Genomic DNA, 18,088 nt, shown 5'->3' with positions numbered 1-18,088 from the left:
AGTGTTCCCATTATTACTTTCCTTTATCACTCAACACTCAAAATTGTATGAAATAAAGACTCTTATTATTATCTTTTCAGCCAAGGTCTCAAGGATATGATGGAGGTGAAAGTGTTTGAACGATCCAATACAACAAATTCCTCTGTATGTGACATTAAGAATGGTGGCTGCTCTCATCTGTGTCTGCTCAGCCCCAGTGCTTTGGGTCGCAAGTGTGCCTGTCCCACTGGTGTCAAACTGAAGGTAATAATAGTGGTAGTAACAGAGACTTCAGTTTGTAAATAGATGAAATTACTTTGTTGTGTGAACGAGAGCTGCATCTCCTTTTGCTTTTATTTTATTGTGATAGTAAGAACTGTAGTGTTGATGATGAAGGTAAAAATGTTTGATAAATAAGTGGCAGTGATACTCTTCAGCTTGGGAAGAGAGGAGATTACTTTGTTGCATAAATGAGTACTCCATCTCCTTTTACTTTTATTTTATTGTGGTGGTAAGAACTGTAGTGTTGATGATGTACCAAAAAAGGCTTGAGAAATAAGATATTTTGCCTTGAACTGACCAAGAGAGAAATTAGATGATTGTTAGCTGAATTGACAAATACTAGAGCTAATTTAATCTGCAATTTGGGAAGGAAGTAAGACATTTGTAACCTGAACTGATTAATGTGTGTGTTGATGAGTGTTTTACATGCAGCCTGGAAGAGAAGTAAGAGATTTGCAACCTTGATAAATTTGTGTGTTAATGTGTGTGTTATTTGCAGCATGGAAGAGGAGCATGATATTTGTAACCTGAATTGATTAATGTGTGTGTTGCAGCCTGATCGCCTTACTTGCTATGATGGACCGGAGAAGGCGTTGGTGTTTGCCCGTCGGCAGGATGTGCGGCTGGTTTCCCTGGACACCCCTTACCGAGTGGACGTCATTCTGCCACTTCAGGGACTCCAGCATGCCGTGGCCTTGGACATTGACGTTGTGACAGGTCTGCTCCTCCACTGTCCTGTCAGATGTAGTCACCTCGTCTCTGTTCTGTTAATGTTAAATTTATTACTGCATTAGTTTGGTGTGGTTTATATTCTCGTGTGACTTTCCATGCTTTGCTTTAGTTTTGTTTTCATCAGTGTTTCTTATTTCAATACAGGAATGTCATTTATTGTCATGATTTATCATATATCATTACATATCAATGCACTGCTTCATCAGTTACCCCACACACTGCCTCCCATCAACCTATTATTTCAGTGAGTCTTGTGCTATTGCAGGGGACATCTTCCTGCCAGACAGTGCTGCTGCCATCATCTTCAGGGTGTCTCATAAGGGCCAAGTGGCAACCCCCGTGGTGACCTCAGCCATCAAGACTGTAGAGGGCATTGCTGTGGATGCCACCGGCAGGAAGGTACTTAGTAGGGTGTTTGTTTTAGTTATCAGTTAATAGTAGTGTGAATGGTATATGAAAGGATGTATGGCTCTCTTTGTCATACTTTCTATTATTCCTTGTGACCAGTCATGTGTCATAACATTCGTAAATGAATATACAGAAGATTCTTTGACATTACGACAATAGTTTTTCTCCTTTCTTCCTCATCTATGGCACCTTTTATCATACAATACCTGCAACCTTGAGTGGCTCTTTTTCTATCTTGTTCTTGCCAGAGATCAGAGTCCCTCATACACAAAGAGAGAGAAAAAGACCACTCCTTCCCTTACAGATGTACTGGACTGACCTAGTCATGCAGTCTGTGGAGGTGAGTGAGCTGGATGGGACACACAGGCGGGTGTTATTCACTGGGCTGAACCGTCCCCGAGCCATCACCACCCACTACCCCTCAGGCCGCCTCTTCTGGACTGACTGGGACGAGCAGTACCCAAGGATTGAGACTGCAGACATGGATGGAAACAACAGGTGTGGAGCTGAAAGATGGAGAAACAGAGGGAAAGAACATGAATTTCTACAGTAGCATAGTAAAAGTCCTGAGCTTTGCACTGAGGAACTGAAAAAGGATGAAATAGGAGAGAATGATGAGGGACTTGTATAGTGAAATGTTAGAACTAAGCCTTACATGAATTCTGGAGCTAAAAGAAAAAGATTAAACAGGAAAGAAAGAATGAAAACCTACATCATAACACATTAGAACTCCTGAAGTTTATACAAATTGGACTTTTTCTTATTTTCTTGATTTAAAAATTTTTCTGTGAGTGATATTCTGCAGCAGAAGTGAGTAACGTGATTGCCTGGGATGTTAACACTTGATGTTTGGTCTTTCCATCACTGGCTGGATTACTAATGCCAAATATTTGACCTTCCCTTTGGTTGTGGTGGTGGCGGCAGGATGGTGCTAGTAGACACAGACGTGGCTTGGCCCAATGGACTCACTGTGGACTGGCAGGACTTGGAACTGTACTGGACGGATGCCAAGGCCAACGTCATTGAGGCTATAGGATTAGATGGACTCAACAGACGCCGGGTGATAACAGGTAAGGACTCAGGAAAGGAGAAAAATACCCGCTGATTAAAGAGAAGGCCCAGTTAAATATAGCAAAAAAAACCTCTTGTTGATATAAATTGGTACTAATCAGTGACTCTCCACCATCACTGCCTAAAAACTTCTTAAAAGGCTAGACATTACCATAAAATCTATCTATTGGCTATGAATGAATGTTTCAAATGTTTCACCACAACCAGGTCTGCCTCATCCCTACGGTGTGAGCACTCAGGGGCGCTGGCTCTACTGGACAGACTGGGAGACCAAATCCCTGAACCGAACTCTCAAGAGAAGTGGCCGTTCACCCTCCACCATCAGGGAGGGACTGGCAGGGATTATGGACGTCAAGGCTTTACCCGTGAGTGTTTATCTTGCCCACAGCATCCTCCAAGATTCTCCAAGGTTGAGATTCATGGAAAGAGACAGTTACATGTTTATTTGGTAAGGATGGATGTCAAGCTTTACCCGTGAGTGTTGTCTTCCTCACAGCATCCTCCAAGATTCTCCAGGGTTGATTTTCATGGATAGAGTCAGTTATATGTAGTTTATTTGGCGAGGGTGGCTTTCTCTGTGACTGTTTGTGCTTCCTTACCTCATATTCCTTGTTTTCTCTTCCCCAGGGCCCTGATGTGGTGAGTAATGCATGTGGAACGAACAATGGGGGCTGCTCTCACCTGTGTCTCCGCCAGCCCAATGGATTCACCTGCGCCTGCCCCACTGGTCTCAAGACAGTGGAGGTACCGGCTTCTGTGTTTCATTTACTTGATTTTTGGTAACCTTAGGGTGTATTCTGAAATATTTTGTACTCATCTTTCATTACAGTACCTTAGTTTGTGTTTCTGGATAGCTTTGCATAAGAAAAACTTGTTAAATTTTCCTATGTCGTTTAGATTCTTTGCTGGTTCTGTTCTTCAGTAAAGTTGATTTTGATAACTAATAGATATTATAAATGCTATGGAGTTGTGTAAGGTGATATAGATGAGTAATTGGGTTTTAAGTATCTTTTCTTGCTGACGATGCTGAATTCCTGTTAAGCCATCACTAGAATCTTGAAAGACTACTATTTTCCTTGTTCCTCCGTGTATTGTTTCCTCACCATTGCTACCTTGTTCCTCAGGGTAATCCTTCTCGCTGTGAGAATGAACCACAGGACTATCTGATCTATGGCGCCAAGGGAACACTGGGACGCATCTCTCTTGATGTTGAGCCACTGTGGGAGTTCCCGCTTCCCATCCCAGCCACCTCACACCCCATCTCTGTTGATGTGCATTATGAGAAGCGGCTTCTTTTCTATGCTGAGGCTGATCTGCAAGTCATAAGGTGAGGCACAGATAACTGTAGATCTGGATTTGACACGGGACTGTGGAGCCGCGCCGCCACTGCAGTAACGTACCCAAAGCGGTCGACTGGTAGTACGCGGCAGCTGACTGTTAAAGTTATAATTTTGTAAAGTTTTATACAGTATAAGGTGCATTTTTTAAGGAAATACTAATCACTACTAAATACCGCAGCAGTGGGAAGGCGTGTGCATTTGTGGAGGCTGTGAGGTGCACCAAATTAAGGGCTCGGCTGACCTCTACCTGGAGGAAACATTATTATTATTATTATTATTATTATTATTATTATTATTATGTACATATTTGTGGCAAGTTGTATACACCCATGTCTACTGCGAATGAGTCATTTTAAAATCTCAGGCGAGCAGCGAGATGGCCAACGGTTTAGCCAACGGATTGAACGGACAGTCACTCAAGTCACTCGGTTCAAGTCAGTCGTGCTAGGGATACCGCTGCAGCCAAGAGTGAGGGGTTATAATTGTTACGTGCATGTTCAGGCATTTTGACATATCTGTGGAGACAATGAAACAGTGAAATGTGAATGCTGTTGAAAGAGTTTTGTCCAACAATGGATTTACAGTGAAAGTGTGAAGAGCTTGTGTCGAGGCTCACATGAAAATGTTATTATGCGCGTGTGTGATGCAGTCGCTAGTGATGTCACTGTGCAGTGAGTAATGAAGTACAGTGAGGTGAATAAGGAGTGAACATTGTGAGTGGTGTAATGCACACAGATTTAACATTGTGAGTGGTGTATCCAACCGTGACGTGTGTAGGGTGACGCTGAGTGTTGTATGCGGAGTTAAGTCAGTGGTACAGTGGAGAAGAACTGCTAGTGGTGACTTGAGGCGTACAATGTGAAACACTACAGTGAAATATAATGAGAGGTCACACAAAATGGCAGAGTGAGAGGCTGTAACTGGGACGTAATCCGAGACGCGTGCAACTGGTGGCAGTGACTGCAGTTATGACATCTGGTGCCATATAGATAGTCAGTTTGGGAAAAGATAGTGACACTGGTGAAGAACAGTGACATGTTATTGACATCACTGTGACGTGGAAGTGTACTGTGGAGTGCTGTTAAGTGTTAAACTCACCTGATTACTAACGTGACTGCAACAAACCGATGAATGATTAATAGTGACTAGAATGGTAGGAAACAATGCCTAGGCAGTGACTGATAGTGACTACTGCGATATATTTCTTCGCGTTAATGATGTAAAAAAAAATAAAGCCCGCCTACGCGCTTTGTAAATAGTCTTCCTAAAAAAAAAGAAGTTGCATTTTTGTTAATGAAATTATATAGAGTACGCTAGTGCAACATCTGTGACATATATAAGGGGTGGGATAGTAAGACACCAACAGTGATGTCCACGCCAAGCGCAAACCTGGTGTCGCCACAGGAGGTAACACACGGTCACAGAGTGATGACAAGAGGCGTAAACTCACAGGTGTGAAGAAGAGATGAGCAAGTGGACAGCCAAAATCATGTAAAGTAATTTATAAGTGATACAAAATTTGCATTTTGTGTTTGAAATACAGCTGTAAGCTTAAAGTTGTATTTAAACATCCACCTGGTACTATATAAATTTTCGTGTTTGACTTGTATAACTGAGCGGTACAATGACACGGTTGTATGGATTTAGATATCGCTTTCAGGCATTGAATTAAACACAGTTAGCTTGCTTCACAGTGATTTTCATAGTTTCATGTTGGCTAGGAGCTGAGAGTTCGAGGTTTGAAATTTAAGGTCCGTTCCCGGCTTTGGGTACGTTACTGCAGCGCGGCGATTTTCGTGTCAAATCCAGATCTACTGTTATCTGTGGGTGAGGTGATGTGGATATCACTGCTTTAAAGGGAGAAGTAGCCTCTAAGAACTCTTGTAAAGATGAGAACCTTTGTGTAGAATCATTACTTCTATTACTATTACCATTGTAACTAGTATTGCAACATTACTTTCCAGGGTTGTGTCTCTGAGGAACTTGTCATACCCTTGGTCAGTCCTCTCCCCGGGCTACACGACACCCGATAACCTGGCTGTGGATTGGGTGGCCGACAACATCTACTGGACAGACTCATTGAGGAGAGTTGTGGAAGTAGCGAGGCTGGACGGATCTTCGGCGAAAGTGATCATTAACAACAGTCTGGATTCACCGCGTGCTGTGGCTGTGTTTCCTAGTGAAGGGTGAGAGAGAGAGAGAGAGAGAGAATCACACAGATATTCAGTACTTTTCCATGGCTCAAAAATAGTGGCTTTTAATGGTAATGTTTGTGATATGGTTTCAAGCCTGTCTCATCCCTCTAGCTTGCTCTTCTGGACGGACTGGGGCAAGCCTTCCAAGATAGAGCGTTCGTATCTCGATGGATCAGCTCGGAAGACCATTGTGGACAGGAATGTTGGCTGGCCAAATGGACTTGCCATTGACTACGAGGCAAAGAAGATATACTGGAATGATGCCAAGGGGGACACCATTGACTGTTCAGACCTTGATGGCGGCAATGTTGTGACTCTCATTCAGGAAGTCCCTCACCCCTTCGGCCTAACGCTGGTATGTTGCTGTCTCCATTTATGTGTGTGTGTGTGTGTGTGTTTGTGTGTGTGGAATCATAGTAAGTTTTTGATCTTTCATTTGTGACTGGGCTATATCTGCTCACTTTGTTGCTCTTTGCCACTGCCTCTCTTGCTTTGAGGAGTTAAAGTGTTGTGGAAAAAAAGTAAGCCTGTGTTTATACAGAGGAATCTCTAGGTATCTGATATTTAAACCATAGAAATCCTCAATTAACCAGAATGATTATTTAGTTAACAAGGCCATGTAGCTTCCCTTCCCATGTGCTTCATATACTCAGAGTTTGTTTGTACTGTGTCATTCTCATGTTGTTGTGGACATTTGAACATCCTGTCAAAACATACTCAGTATACGATAGGAGTCATTGTCTTGGTTTCATATTTTAGCTTGGTCAGCACATCTACTGGACTGACTGGAAGAAGGCAACAATTGAGAGAGCAGAAAAGACAACAGGCCATAACAGAAGGGTGGTGAGAAGTACCATTGAGGTGAGTGCTGGAGAAGGGAGAGCAGTGAAGTGTAATGAAGGAGGAGGGAGAGCTGATTAAAAAGATATGAAGGGTGTGCTTTCATTTATTGTGCATGTGATGTGGTTGTTGAAAGGAATACACACAGTTATCATGTTGTTAGTGAAGAGTCATTAGGGAATTTTAAAAGGTTACACAAATTTCTGGATGGGAATGATAATGGAAATAGGTAAATATGTATCATACAGGAACTGCCACATTGCAGCTTCTTCCCTCAATTTTAGAGTGACTAGAAGAATCACTGGTTTCTGACTTGCAGCAGAGAAAGAGACAATGATTGGAGGAAATGGCTCTGCAGATGACTCATGTATGGTGTTGTGGTGTTGCAGGGAGTGATGTAGGTGAAGAGGCAATGATTGGAGGAAATGGTTCTGCAAATAACTCATGTGTGGTATTGTGGTGTTGCAGGGAGTGATGGAGGTGAAGGCTGTCACCGCTTCATCACAGCTTGGATGGAACCTTTGTGCTGATCGGAATGGTGGCTGCACGCACCTCTGCTTCTTCCTGCCCACTGGCCTCCGCTGCGCCTGCCCTGACATTCTGGATGAGCGGGCCTGTTCAGGCCGTGAGTATTCAGGATCCCACCTCTCTCTCTCTCTCTCTCTCTCTCTCTCTCTCTCTCTCTCTCTCTCTCTCTCTCTCTCTCTCTCTCTCTCTCTCTCTCTCTCTCTCTCTCTCTCTCTCTCTCTCTCTCTCTCTCTCTCTCTCTCTCTCTCTCTCTCTCTCTCTCTCTCTCTCTCTCTCTCTCTCTCTTGCAGTAGGAAAGTGATAAGAAAGAGTGAAGCATTTGTAAAGAATTGGCCTGGATTCTCTCATACTCTCTCTCTATTTTCTCTTGCATTAAGAATGTGTCCTTAGTGGTCACGTGGATTAAGGCGCCGCATTCTGCCACGATGGTGGTAGATTGCAGGGCATCGATTCGAACCCCATTAATGACATCAAGCAGCTATATGGCCTTTGTTGTCTAGCAGCAGGACAAATTACTTCATTGGAGGGGAGCTCCCTTGTGTTGACTTAATTTGAGGATTATTTAATCCTTTTTTAATCTTGCATTAAGAAAGTGATAAAGGGTGTAGTTTGTAAAGAAATGTCCTGGATTTTCTCTTGCTTTCTCTTTTTCATAAGGAAAGTGATAAAGAGTGAATTTTGTAAAGAAATGTCCTGGATTTTTCTCTTGCTTTCTCTCTATCTTGCAATAGTAAAGTGTTGAAGAGTAAAATTTGTATAGAAGTGTCCTGGATTCCTTTCTTCTTTTCTTTTCTTGGAATAGAGAAGTGATAAAGATCAGAGTTTATCAAGAGATGTTAGTGAAATCGAAGGTGCTAATGGGAGACTATGTGAAGGGTGGAAGGAGGTGTTGAGGTCAGGTGTGCAATACATGTTAGTAAAGGCCAAATTCCTGAGGAGGCAAGATAGAAGAGTTTGGATAGAGGGAGAGATGGAAGGAAATAGTAACATGCTGCCAAGATGTCCCTAAGCTGCCTCACACACCCACACATCCAAACTCTCATAACTCACAGACAACTCCTGGAAGAGGCCGGTTCAGGCCTGTGACTCCAGCTCTGAATTACCTACATTTCCCAAATCTTGTGTAGGCTTACCAATAGATAGAGTAATAGTTTGCATGACAGCATGGCAGGGCAGATGTGGATGACGTGGTGAGCGGGTGACATCACAGCAAGCTCTATTTCTCATCAGGTCCAATGATTAAGGTGATTGACACAGTCTTGCCAACTAATGTGATCGACCGGCCTGACAATCCATGGGACAAGACCAACACGCCGGGATTGGTGCCACTGCTGGGGGTGCTGGCGCTGGTGCTGGTGGTGTCTGCGCTAGCCATGATGGCAGTGGTGGCATGGTGGAAGTTCAAACGCCAGACTAAGATGGTGAATGAGCCAGATGGTGGTGCCCTCACCTACACCAACCCCACCTACAGCGCCTCAAACTCAGATGTCAACACAGACCGCAAACCATTCACCTGGCGGCGCCTCCACAGTGAAAATGTGCACCAGGTGAGTGTGTCACCAGGCACCTTTTTGTGTCTGTGAATGAATCATTGTCTCAGGGCCTTTGTTCTTGTGTAGTGTAGTGTAGTGTGTGTCTGTGTGTTGCCAGGAACCTGTGCTTGACTTCCTCCTCACTCTATTAGGTGCGCATGTTTGAGGAGAAAGGGGAAGTGGCTGCCTTGATCAGCGAGGGGAGCAGCGTGGAGCACGAGTCGCCCCCACCCACGCCGCCCACACGCCCTGACGCTGCCACATAATGCCCCCACCACATCCCCACAGCCTCCACCCAGCTGTCCACGTGGGAGCCAATCACCTCCACCGCCTCAAAAGTGGGTCACCTTGAAGACTGACAGATTAATCACACTAATGCGCTCCACCGCCCCGAGTCCCGCCACTCTCCGACACAAGTGGCCCTCAGGATTCCCTCTCAAGCCTCCCACACCTCACATCCCATGCCTCTCTCTTCCTGTTCCTCTATCCACCCAATCCCTATCCCTACCCATCCCTCACCACACAGCAGTCAGCACTATACAGCAGCCACACCACTCACCTCCCCCACATGTCCATCAATGCTACACTACCATCACCTCCATTCATGCACTCCCTCCTCTCCTGCATGTTGTCTACACACGCAAACACACACACACACACACACACACACACACACACACACACACACACACACACACACACACACACACACACACACACACACAGCTCAGGACCCCCACAGGCTACAGGTAGCCCAGCACCCCTGCGTCCTGCTCCTCACCCTAGCCTTGGTATGAACCACACGTAGATGTCCCCTGTGTCTCAGGCTACAGGTAGCCGCTCCCTGCACCACTAGCTGCCCCCTCACACCACCACTCACAGGCTACAGGTAGCCACCCTTGTATCACCTCACAACCGCTGCATGTAGGCTACAGGTAGCCCCTGCACCCTCAGGTAAGGCCCATCCCCCACACCACACCACCACGTCTGTGCCCCTGCCAGGGTGTTACCCCCACACCTCATCCCCACTGCCCCCCCCCTCCCTTTTTCTCCTGTCCCTCCCCCTGAGGACTAAAAGTACGCCCCTAGCGAGCTGTGTCCCCGAGACGGTGGCCGATTGTCGGGAAGCAACACCCCACTTATAACACAGAGAGAATCCCATCCTAGGGATGACTCGCCGCCGCCGCCGCCGTCACCACCACCACCACCACCACCATCAGGCTGCACGAGCTGCCTGGAAGTCTCATTTGTGTTGCATTTTAAGTTATTTTCGTGACACGTTTTGGCAGCTGGTGTCTGGGATGCGCGGCGCCATATCACCCGTCATGACGGCATGTCACTCTTGCTATCGCAGTATTCTCATGAGGAAAAAAATTGTGCCATGTCCGCAATGGTGCCGGGACGCCACACCACGTGGTGTGATGGCTCTCTTAGCGGCGCCGCGTGCTTGGCGGTGCGCGGCGAGGTGTTGCCAAGATGCTGCAAACCGTGCCAGGCTGTCAGGAATGAGCGCCGCCTTGTCTCCGCGGCGGGCGAGGCGGCAGCTGGAAAACAGGACCGAGTAGTGGTGGCATCCCTCCTAAATAAACCACGCCTACAAATAAGCCGCTGAGGGGAACATAAAACAGGGAAAGGAGCCATTCCCTTCACACTGACTGTAGCTTCTCTTTTTCTACTACTGTTACTACTACAACTCACCCCGTGACAGAAGAGAAGCGTGGAAAGCGGTATGGGTCTGGCATAGCTTTTCATAATGTTCTCTGGGGGTGCCACGAGCCGCCAGATGGTGGTGGTGGTGGTGGTGAGAGTGAAGGCCTGCTGGCCCTCAGCTGTGCCGGGTGCCACGGTGTGCGCTCCTCTCCGTCATGTCCTTTTGTCTACTATTCGCCATTGTTGCTGTTTATTATTATTATTATTATTATTATTATTATTATTATTATTATTATTATTACTATTACTATTATTATTATTATTGTTGTTGTTGTTGTTATTGAAGATTATAGTGTGAGTGTTTGCTTATTAGTTTGTGTTGAATGGTTTCCCAAACATCCTTTCCATGTGAAGCATTTCGTAACTCAGCTACGCTCAAGTTTCAGTAGAGAAAATATTGTTCTCGTTCCAGCACTTTTGTTCAAGAGTATCATGATTTTTTTTTTTTTTCATTGTTATTGGTTGATCGATATTTTTTTTATTTATTTGTTGATTTATTATGTATTTACTTTCACCACGAGAAGACTGTGAAAACTAGAGAGAATATCATAACAAAGTCATGACGATGCTCACGAAAAATTGCCAAACAAAAAAATAATAATTGTAATATTGTGTTGGATAAATGATGACGGAACTGAGAGAGAGAGAGAGAGAGAGAGAGAGAGAGAGAGAGAGAGAGAGAGAGAGAGAGTTACTGTTCAGTGAAGATAAAATGACAGGAAGTGAGTTGGCAGGAGGAGGGGAAAAGAGACGAGAGGAAGGAAATAGCAAGGGAAGGGAAAGGAAGGAGGGAGGGAGGGAGGGACGGGAGAACGGGAAAGAAGTACTCAACTCACTACTACTTCACCACAAACACTAAAATGATTGGTGTTTTGATGTTACTGTTACTAAAAAAAAAAAAAATAACAAAATAGCGAAAAAAAGAGAGAGAGATATATATGTACATGTAAATTTAAACCCTTGATCCCTGTGTAGCTTATAAGGGAGTTTTTTGACTGGATGACAAATATATATTGTATTTTGATAAAGCGTTTCTTGAATTAGATTAACTATTATAGGGATACTGATAAGGCAGCTAAGTATGTCCCCGTGTGTGTGTGTGTGTGTGTGTGTGTGTGTGTGTGTGTGTGTGTGTGTGTGTGTGTGTGTGTGTGTGTGTGGCCAACGGTTCGCAGTCTTCGTTTACTAGGCCATAACTTACTTTCGTGTCACGCTAGTTAATTTGCTGAAAGTTTAACACCAAGCTTTGATAACTTTCCCAGCCCTGAACTTGCCCTCACAGCAGCAGACACCGTGGTGCAGCGCTGTGGCAAAGACTAGCGCTACTCAATCTGTATCATAAGCGAACATTGATCTGAAGGTACTTTTTTGCAAGACTGTCGATGAACCCTCCTTTGTTCTACTTCCAGATACAAGAAGCTTACCAATTAATCAAATCAGGAACTTTATTATGACAATGGCGTCTTATTCCTACTTTCAACAGTCCTAAGTGGAAGTTGATGCTTTTAAGAGTGTTTTAATCCCATAGTTTTGCCTTTTTTTTATCATCATTTGAATTAACACTTCAGAACTCAATTAGTGATCTCTGTGTCCTTTGAAAATAGAGTTGACGAGAGGCTAAAACGTTAATACCCTTGGATTTTGTTCTTTAAGGCAAAATATTCCGGTCTTCAAAACTACGGAGGCTGAAGAAGTGACCATGACAGTCATTCTTGCTCTCACACATCCCAGCCTTTTATCTCGCTCACAGCCATATTGCAAAACACTTCTGCGCCGCTCTCACTGTATTTTGAAAGGCTCTAAATGAAGTACCATGGGTGTTTACGGATGTTTTTACGATTTAAATGACATATTAAAAGGCTTTCTACATTATTTACAAGAAAAAAATCAATCATGAGATCCCGGATAATGATTTTTGTGGCCTTTGAAAATAGTGGTAAGTCAACAAAGCGTTTTTGAATACACGCTTTACTTTCAAAAGGCTTTAGCGGAAATTGAGGTTTGGAAGAGTGTTTTCGATTCCATTTATAGAGTAACGGATTGTACGCTGTCAGTGGGAGAGAACACCATGAAAATATAGAAAAATAAATAAAAACCGATAGTGATTTCTCTAGCTTTTACAGAGAAAATTAAAACGTATAAGAATAAACGGTCTAATAACAAAACCATGCATACAATAATCATGAAGCAGAATTGGCGCCGCTTTCGTACCTAGCAGTGAAGGTGTCGTACTGTACATGCATACCTTACTTATAATTCTGTCTTTAGAGAGAGAGAGAGAGAGAGAGAGAGAGAGAGAGAGAGAGAGAGAGAGAGAGAGAGAGAGTGTAGCATCATTAAAAAGGACAGGGATTCATACTCGTACGTATCATTCCAATCCGATCCTTTGTGGGCGTGAAATGCAAATTGCTCAACCAAACACTTCAGCGCCAGTATTCATTGAGTCTATAAGCGGGGACGACAATAGACGTAATAAGACGGGACTCGACACGCTCTTGTTACGCTAAACCTTAAAAAAGGAGAATCAGATACGTTTTGAAATAGTGTTTTATGAAAGGCGTGGAGTGTTTTGAGTCTATAAACGGTGGAAAGATGATAAACGTAACAAGATATGGCTCGAAGCGTGAAAAGAGGAATTACACATACTATAGAATACGTCTTTTGTGAAAGCCATGCAGTGTTTTGAATGTTGAGGCGGTGAAAACATGATAAACGTAAAAAAAAAAAAAAACAAAACAAGACTACATGCTTGTTTTTGGAAGTGATGCAATGTTTTGATTCTTTGGGAGATTAAAAGACAGTAAATATAACAAAACAAGACAAGAATACGTGTTTTGTGAAGGTAGTGGAAAGTTATACTGGAGAAAGGGATGGAGGTGAAGAATAGGTTAGTTTGCCATAGGACTTAGGTAGCTACGCAATAGAAAACGGGTAAATGAATAGAAAAGAAAACGGGTTGTGCTTTTATGTTTTCCTGAAAGGGGGTTTGTGGACTAAGGGGAGAGGGTGTTAGTGGGTCGACGCGGTCATGAAGAAAGGAAAAACTTGAGAGAGAGAGAGAGAGAGAGAGAGAGAGAGAACTGAATATGAAAGACACTCAATAACGCAAATAATTAATCTCAGTCTTAGATAATTAATCCTGAGAACGTAAAAAGAAGCGAACGTAAGAATATTCACGTATTTTCTTTTCTCTTAACTGTAGTAATGAATAAACAAGGATTTTAGACTTAATAGGAGAAAAAAATGACACTTAAAACTACGAGTATTAACCCCTTCAGTACTGGGATGCATTTTTACCTTGAGTTTTAGGTATGATAAGACAATTTTACCTACATTAGGAAGGATCTATGGAGGTCAGAAGATCAATTACTCGAGTCTTCACTATTTCAATCCCCACTAAGTTTTTGAAGTATAAAATCAAATAATAAGCAGAATTAATATGAAAACGCGTCATGGTACTGAAGAGGTTAATCGGTCTAGGAAACATAACCTTGAGAACGTGAAGAAAACGAGGCTAAGAGTTTTTCCGTGACGCGTTGCTTGGGTGTTGATGTGATGGCGTGTTGGCGTGTTGGTGATGACGTGCGGCTCAGCTCACGGCGGAGGATGCAATTGTTCCCTCACGTGGCGGAGGCGGCTGCGCAATTAAGACGCTTATTACTCCTAAATATAAGGAAACGTTGTAATTATTATCGGTTAGCGAAGGAGGAGGAGGAGCGCGAGACGGGGAGGTTAGAAAAGAAGACAAAAATAATAAAATAACAATAAAAAAGGAAATATATATATGAATAGATCTTGTATATCCTTTAGTGTTCGTTATGAAATAAAAGAAATATTTTCCATGTTTTAACGTCATATATTTGTATGCATTAGCGTGTTAGTGTAAGGTATTCCAGTACCTCGAGCTTCTACCGAGCCTGCAAAACACTCTGGCCCGCATTCTCAAGCTCTTCCGCGTCCCAACACAGCTTTCTTAGACGGCAGTGGGTGTCGGTGTCCTCACGAGTGTTGCCAAGACCCCAGTGATAGCTTAACGAAGACTCCACAGCATCAACAGGGAGTAGCACGCATGAGAGAACCTGGCGATCCCTGCTGCCAGTGAAGCTCGTTGAGATGGGAGTTGGAAGCGCTTCAAAATCCTGGTCTTTGAATTATCGGTAACATGCAGCCCTTGCGCGCCCATTCACCTGGCACACGTGTTGCACTGCAGATTTTCACCTCAAGTGCAGGATTAAGTCGTTTTTCTTGTGTTGTCGTCGGTGTGCCAGCGGTGGGTTGGGTTCCTTCCTGCCAGACGGGGTTCGTCCTCCTACAGCGACGAATGGATTGATCGTGTTTTGTTTTCTCTCTCAAGTCACTGGGGACACGCATTTTTTAGACGAGTGTTTGGCGTCTAGTGTGCCATTTATTGTTATTCTTGTAGTCCTGCGCTACGTGTTCTTTGATAGCACCGCTGTCTAGTATCGTACATTCCGTTTTCTGTTCTCGCATCACACGTTACTGCGCAGCGCTGTTGCAAATCTAAAACCTCTCGATTTGTGGTTATTTATTGTCATCATTCCTGGAGACTTGCCGTACATTTCCTTTTATTGCACCGTCTAATACATTCCATTGTCCTGTTCACGCATCTCACGTTTCAGCGCCGGTTCAAACCTTCATCCTGCGTGGTGCTTCAAATCCCGACACTGCGTAACTAAAGAAAGGATTCAATAGCTTTCCTTTCGCTATAAACACAAATGCATTGCGGATGAGACTATAATCACACCACCGTTTTCTTTCACACACCGATGATTATTTTTCACTTCCTGTGTCTCATACACCGAAGATTGTATTTGTTTCTCCTACACTGAGACTCGTTTTCATGATTTTCCTTCCCGTTTCCTTTATTTCAACACCGCTACCCTGTCAGCCACTACCCTCTGGTGGCCGTGGCAGGAAGCTAGCGTGGGAGACCTCTGGCGGCGGGTTTTACCATGTCACCCTCATTTCTGGGAATTAAGTATGCGTCATCAGAGAGAGAGAGAGAGAGAGAGAGAGGGTGGGGGGGGGAGGATACAACTACTCTTCTGCCCACGCCTCCACTAATTTCTAAAGGCTCTAATTTAATTGACGGGTTTTTAAGTTTTTTTTTATGGTTTCAGTGACATTAAGATTTCTACGTTGACAGGAGAAACACTTTTGAAAACATAGCTTATTATTTTGTGGCCTTTGAAAGTAGTGGAGAGAGAGAGAGAGAGAGAGAGAGAGAGAGAGAGAGAGAGAGAGAGAGAGAGATGCTGCCACAAACAAAGCGCAAATTATGGAGCAGCGGAGTGTTAATGAAAAGATTAATTTAAACTCCCTAAAGGATAGTGAATTTAGCGTGAGAGGCGCCGCTAGAGGTCACTAGTGGAGTCCAAAGCTGTGATTACTTAACAGCTCAAGGTCAGATGGCGCTTACGTGCAAATTATTCGTCGTTTATCATATTTCTTCCTGTTTATACTTACACGCTAACCTGTACATACCACCTTCTTTCCTTTTGTTCTCGTATCTATAGTAAACATGATAATTAGGCTGTGTTTGCGTGCATTGAAAGAGAGAGAGAGAGAGGGGGTCATGGTACAATCTTCTCCACGGTCTGAGAGAGAAAAACGACAACATAAAAACAGGAGACTGGGGAAGGAGTGGAAGAGGAAAAAGAGGGAAAGCAAGGAGGGAGGAGGAGGAGGAGGAGGAGGAGGAGGGCAGGAGGTACATACGTTTCATCCCGTCGATAATACTCATAGACTCGAGATTCTGAAACGCTTCACTTCACTTCGACTCCTTTCAACGGACTGTAGTGGACGTTATCGGCGTTCCCAGGGGTGTTTTAATGAGTCTAGTGATAGTTTAATAAGGATTCTGCACCACCAGTGAGAAAAAACACCCATGGGAACACGACTAACCAGAATTAACCACGATTTAGCCGTCTCCGTGGCCTTTGAAAGCTGCCCTTGCCATATTTCTCAAACACTCCTACGCCACAACCTGACTACATGCAAAGGCTCCAGATGAAGTGACACGGGGACTGCTTTACGGTTCTAGTGACTGATCAAGATTTCTACAATATTCATAGAAGCAGTCATGAGAACCCGGCTAATCATCCCCGTGGCCTTTGAATTTAGTCGTGGTGAGAGGAGTGTTTCAGAATGCTGGGCGAGTTGATGAGGTAGCGAAGCATTTCAAATCCCGAGCCGCAACGGTATCGCCATTTGTTGTGTGTACACGCTTGTCACTCCCCGCTGGCCACCCCCAGGACGGAGCCAGCCACTCACCCCGCGAGGCCGCCACCCTGCCCCGGCCACCCCGCCAGGACCCGCCCACCCCTCACTCACTTGTTACCGGTAGGGCGGTTTCTGGAGGGGCAAGGGCACCACCCAAGGGCACGAACCCAAGGGAACCAACCCACCCAGTACATTAGTGATAGCCCTTCAGGTACTGCTAATCGGCCCCGAGAGCTTTCACAGCCAATCAGATCACTCCCTCGGTGCACAAGGGACCAATCAGCGCATCTTTAGCTGGTGAAGTCCTGGAGTCGGCGGCCGCGTCCCGCTCATAGGAAATGGATATAAATTTTGTAAGCCAATGTTGACTCAAGTGTTTTATTTGCCCTGAGAGAGAGAGAGAGAGAGAGAGAGAGAGAGAGAGAGAGAGAGAGAGAGAGAGCTAATATTGAAGGAGGGAAAATTGAAAGTTAAGTGTAGGAGAAAGTGAAGGAAAAGTAAAAAAATGAGAAGGGAACAAGAGGAGAATGATGATGATAATGATGGTGATGATGATGTGAGAGAGAGAGAGAGAGAGAGAGAGAGAGAGAGAGAGAGAGAGAGAGATTTCCCATGGGAGTCGCGAAGGTTGGTATTTGATAAGCGAGAAGAGGCAGGACAGGATATGCGTGGGACTTCTTCCTAGTAATGTGTGTGGATTGTGTGTGGCAATGTTTACACCGTCACTGAACACCTCATTAAGACAACAAACTTGGGAGAGAGAGAGAGAGAGAGAGGGGGTTGTGTTTGTTACTGATAAGATGCCGTCTGATAAGTGCTAACGGATGTAAACTATCGAGAAAAGTGACAAATTTTGAGAGAGAGAGAGAGAGAGAGAGAGAGAGAGAGAGGAGAGAGAGAGAGAGATAGAGAGAATTTTCCTTATCTACCTGTCAATATTTCCTTCCTTCTCCTCCTCTTCTTCCTCTTCATATAGTTTTCCTTCTTTTCTTTATTATTCTGTTAGAGAGAGAGAGAGAGAGAGAGAGATAGAGAGACAGACAGACAGACAGACAGACAGACAGACAGACAGACAGACAGAGAGAGAGAGAGAGAGAGAGAGAGAGAGAGAGAGAGAGAGAGAGATTATCCATTCAAAACTGGAATGCAGAAAATAATCACCAGAGAGAGAGAGAGAGAGAGAGAGAGAGAAAACCACTTAAACAGTATGACGGATATTGTGTACTTT

At 44.3% G+C, this 18,088-nt stretch overlaps 1 protein-coding gene across 6 annotated transcripts in view; it reads left to right on the top strand.

Annotated features, from left to right (window-relative positions):
* The window catches only part of LOC123507362 (low-density lipoprotein receptor-related protein 4-like), a 91,422-nt gene extending 73,655 nt beyond the window's left edge, over positions 1-17,767 (top strand). For 2 of the 6 annotated variants that reach the window (XM_045260158.1, XM_045260161.1), the window contains 14 exons: positions 81-243; positions 816-978; positions 1,259-1,392; positions 1,706-1,899; positions 2,326-2,471; positions 2,680-2,837; positions 3,100-3,216; positions 3,597-3,799; positions 5,777-5,998; positions 6,119-6,362; positions 6,767-6,868; positions 7,316-7,472; positions 8,606-8,922; positions 9,060-17,228. In XM_045260158.1, the coding sequence (XP_045116093.1) occupies positions 81-243; positions 816-978; positions 1,259-1,392; positions 1,706-1,899; positions 2,326-2,471; positions 2,680-2,837; positions 3,100-3,216; positions 3,597-3,799; positions 5,777-5,998; positions 6,119-6,362; positions 6,767-6,868; positions 7,316-7,472; positions 8,606-8,922; positions 9,060-9,173 (2,434 nt within the window). In that variant the 3' untranslated portion in view covers positions 9,174-17,228. Of the gene's footprint in view, positions 1-80; positions 244-815; positions 979-1,258; positions 1,393-1,705; positions 1,900-2,325; positions 2,472-2,679; positions 2,838-3,099; positions 3,217-3,596; positions 3,800-5,776; positions 5,999-6,118; positions 6,363-6,766; positions 6,869-7,315; positions 7,473-8,605; positions 8,923-9,059; positions 17,229-17,750 lie in introns of those variants that run through there. The other 4 variants (XR_006675643.1, XR_006675641.1, XR_006675642.1 and 1 more) reach the window with 4 other exon arrangements.
* The last annotated feature ends 321 nt before the right edge of the window (positions 17,768-18,088 follow it).

This window comes from Portunus trituberculatus, chromosome 22, assembly GCF_017591435.1.
Source record: "Portunus trituberculatus isolate SZX2019 chromosome 22, ASM1759143v1, whole genome shotgun sequence".
NCBI classification, from domain to species: domain Eukaryota; kingdom Metazoa; phylum Arthropoda; class Malacostraca; order Decapoda; family Portunidae; genus Portunus; species Portunus trituberculatus.
The sequence above is the reverse complement of the archived record's forward strand: the minus strand, read 5'-3'. Positions and strand labels throughout refer to the sequence as shown.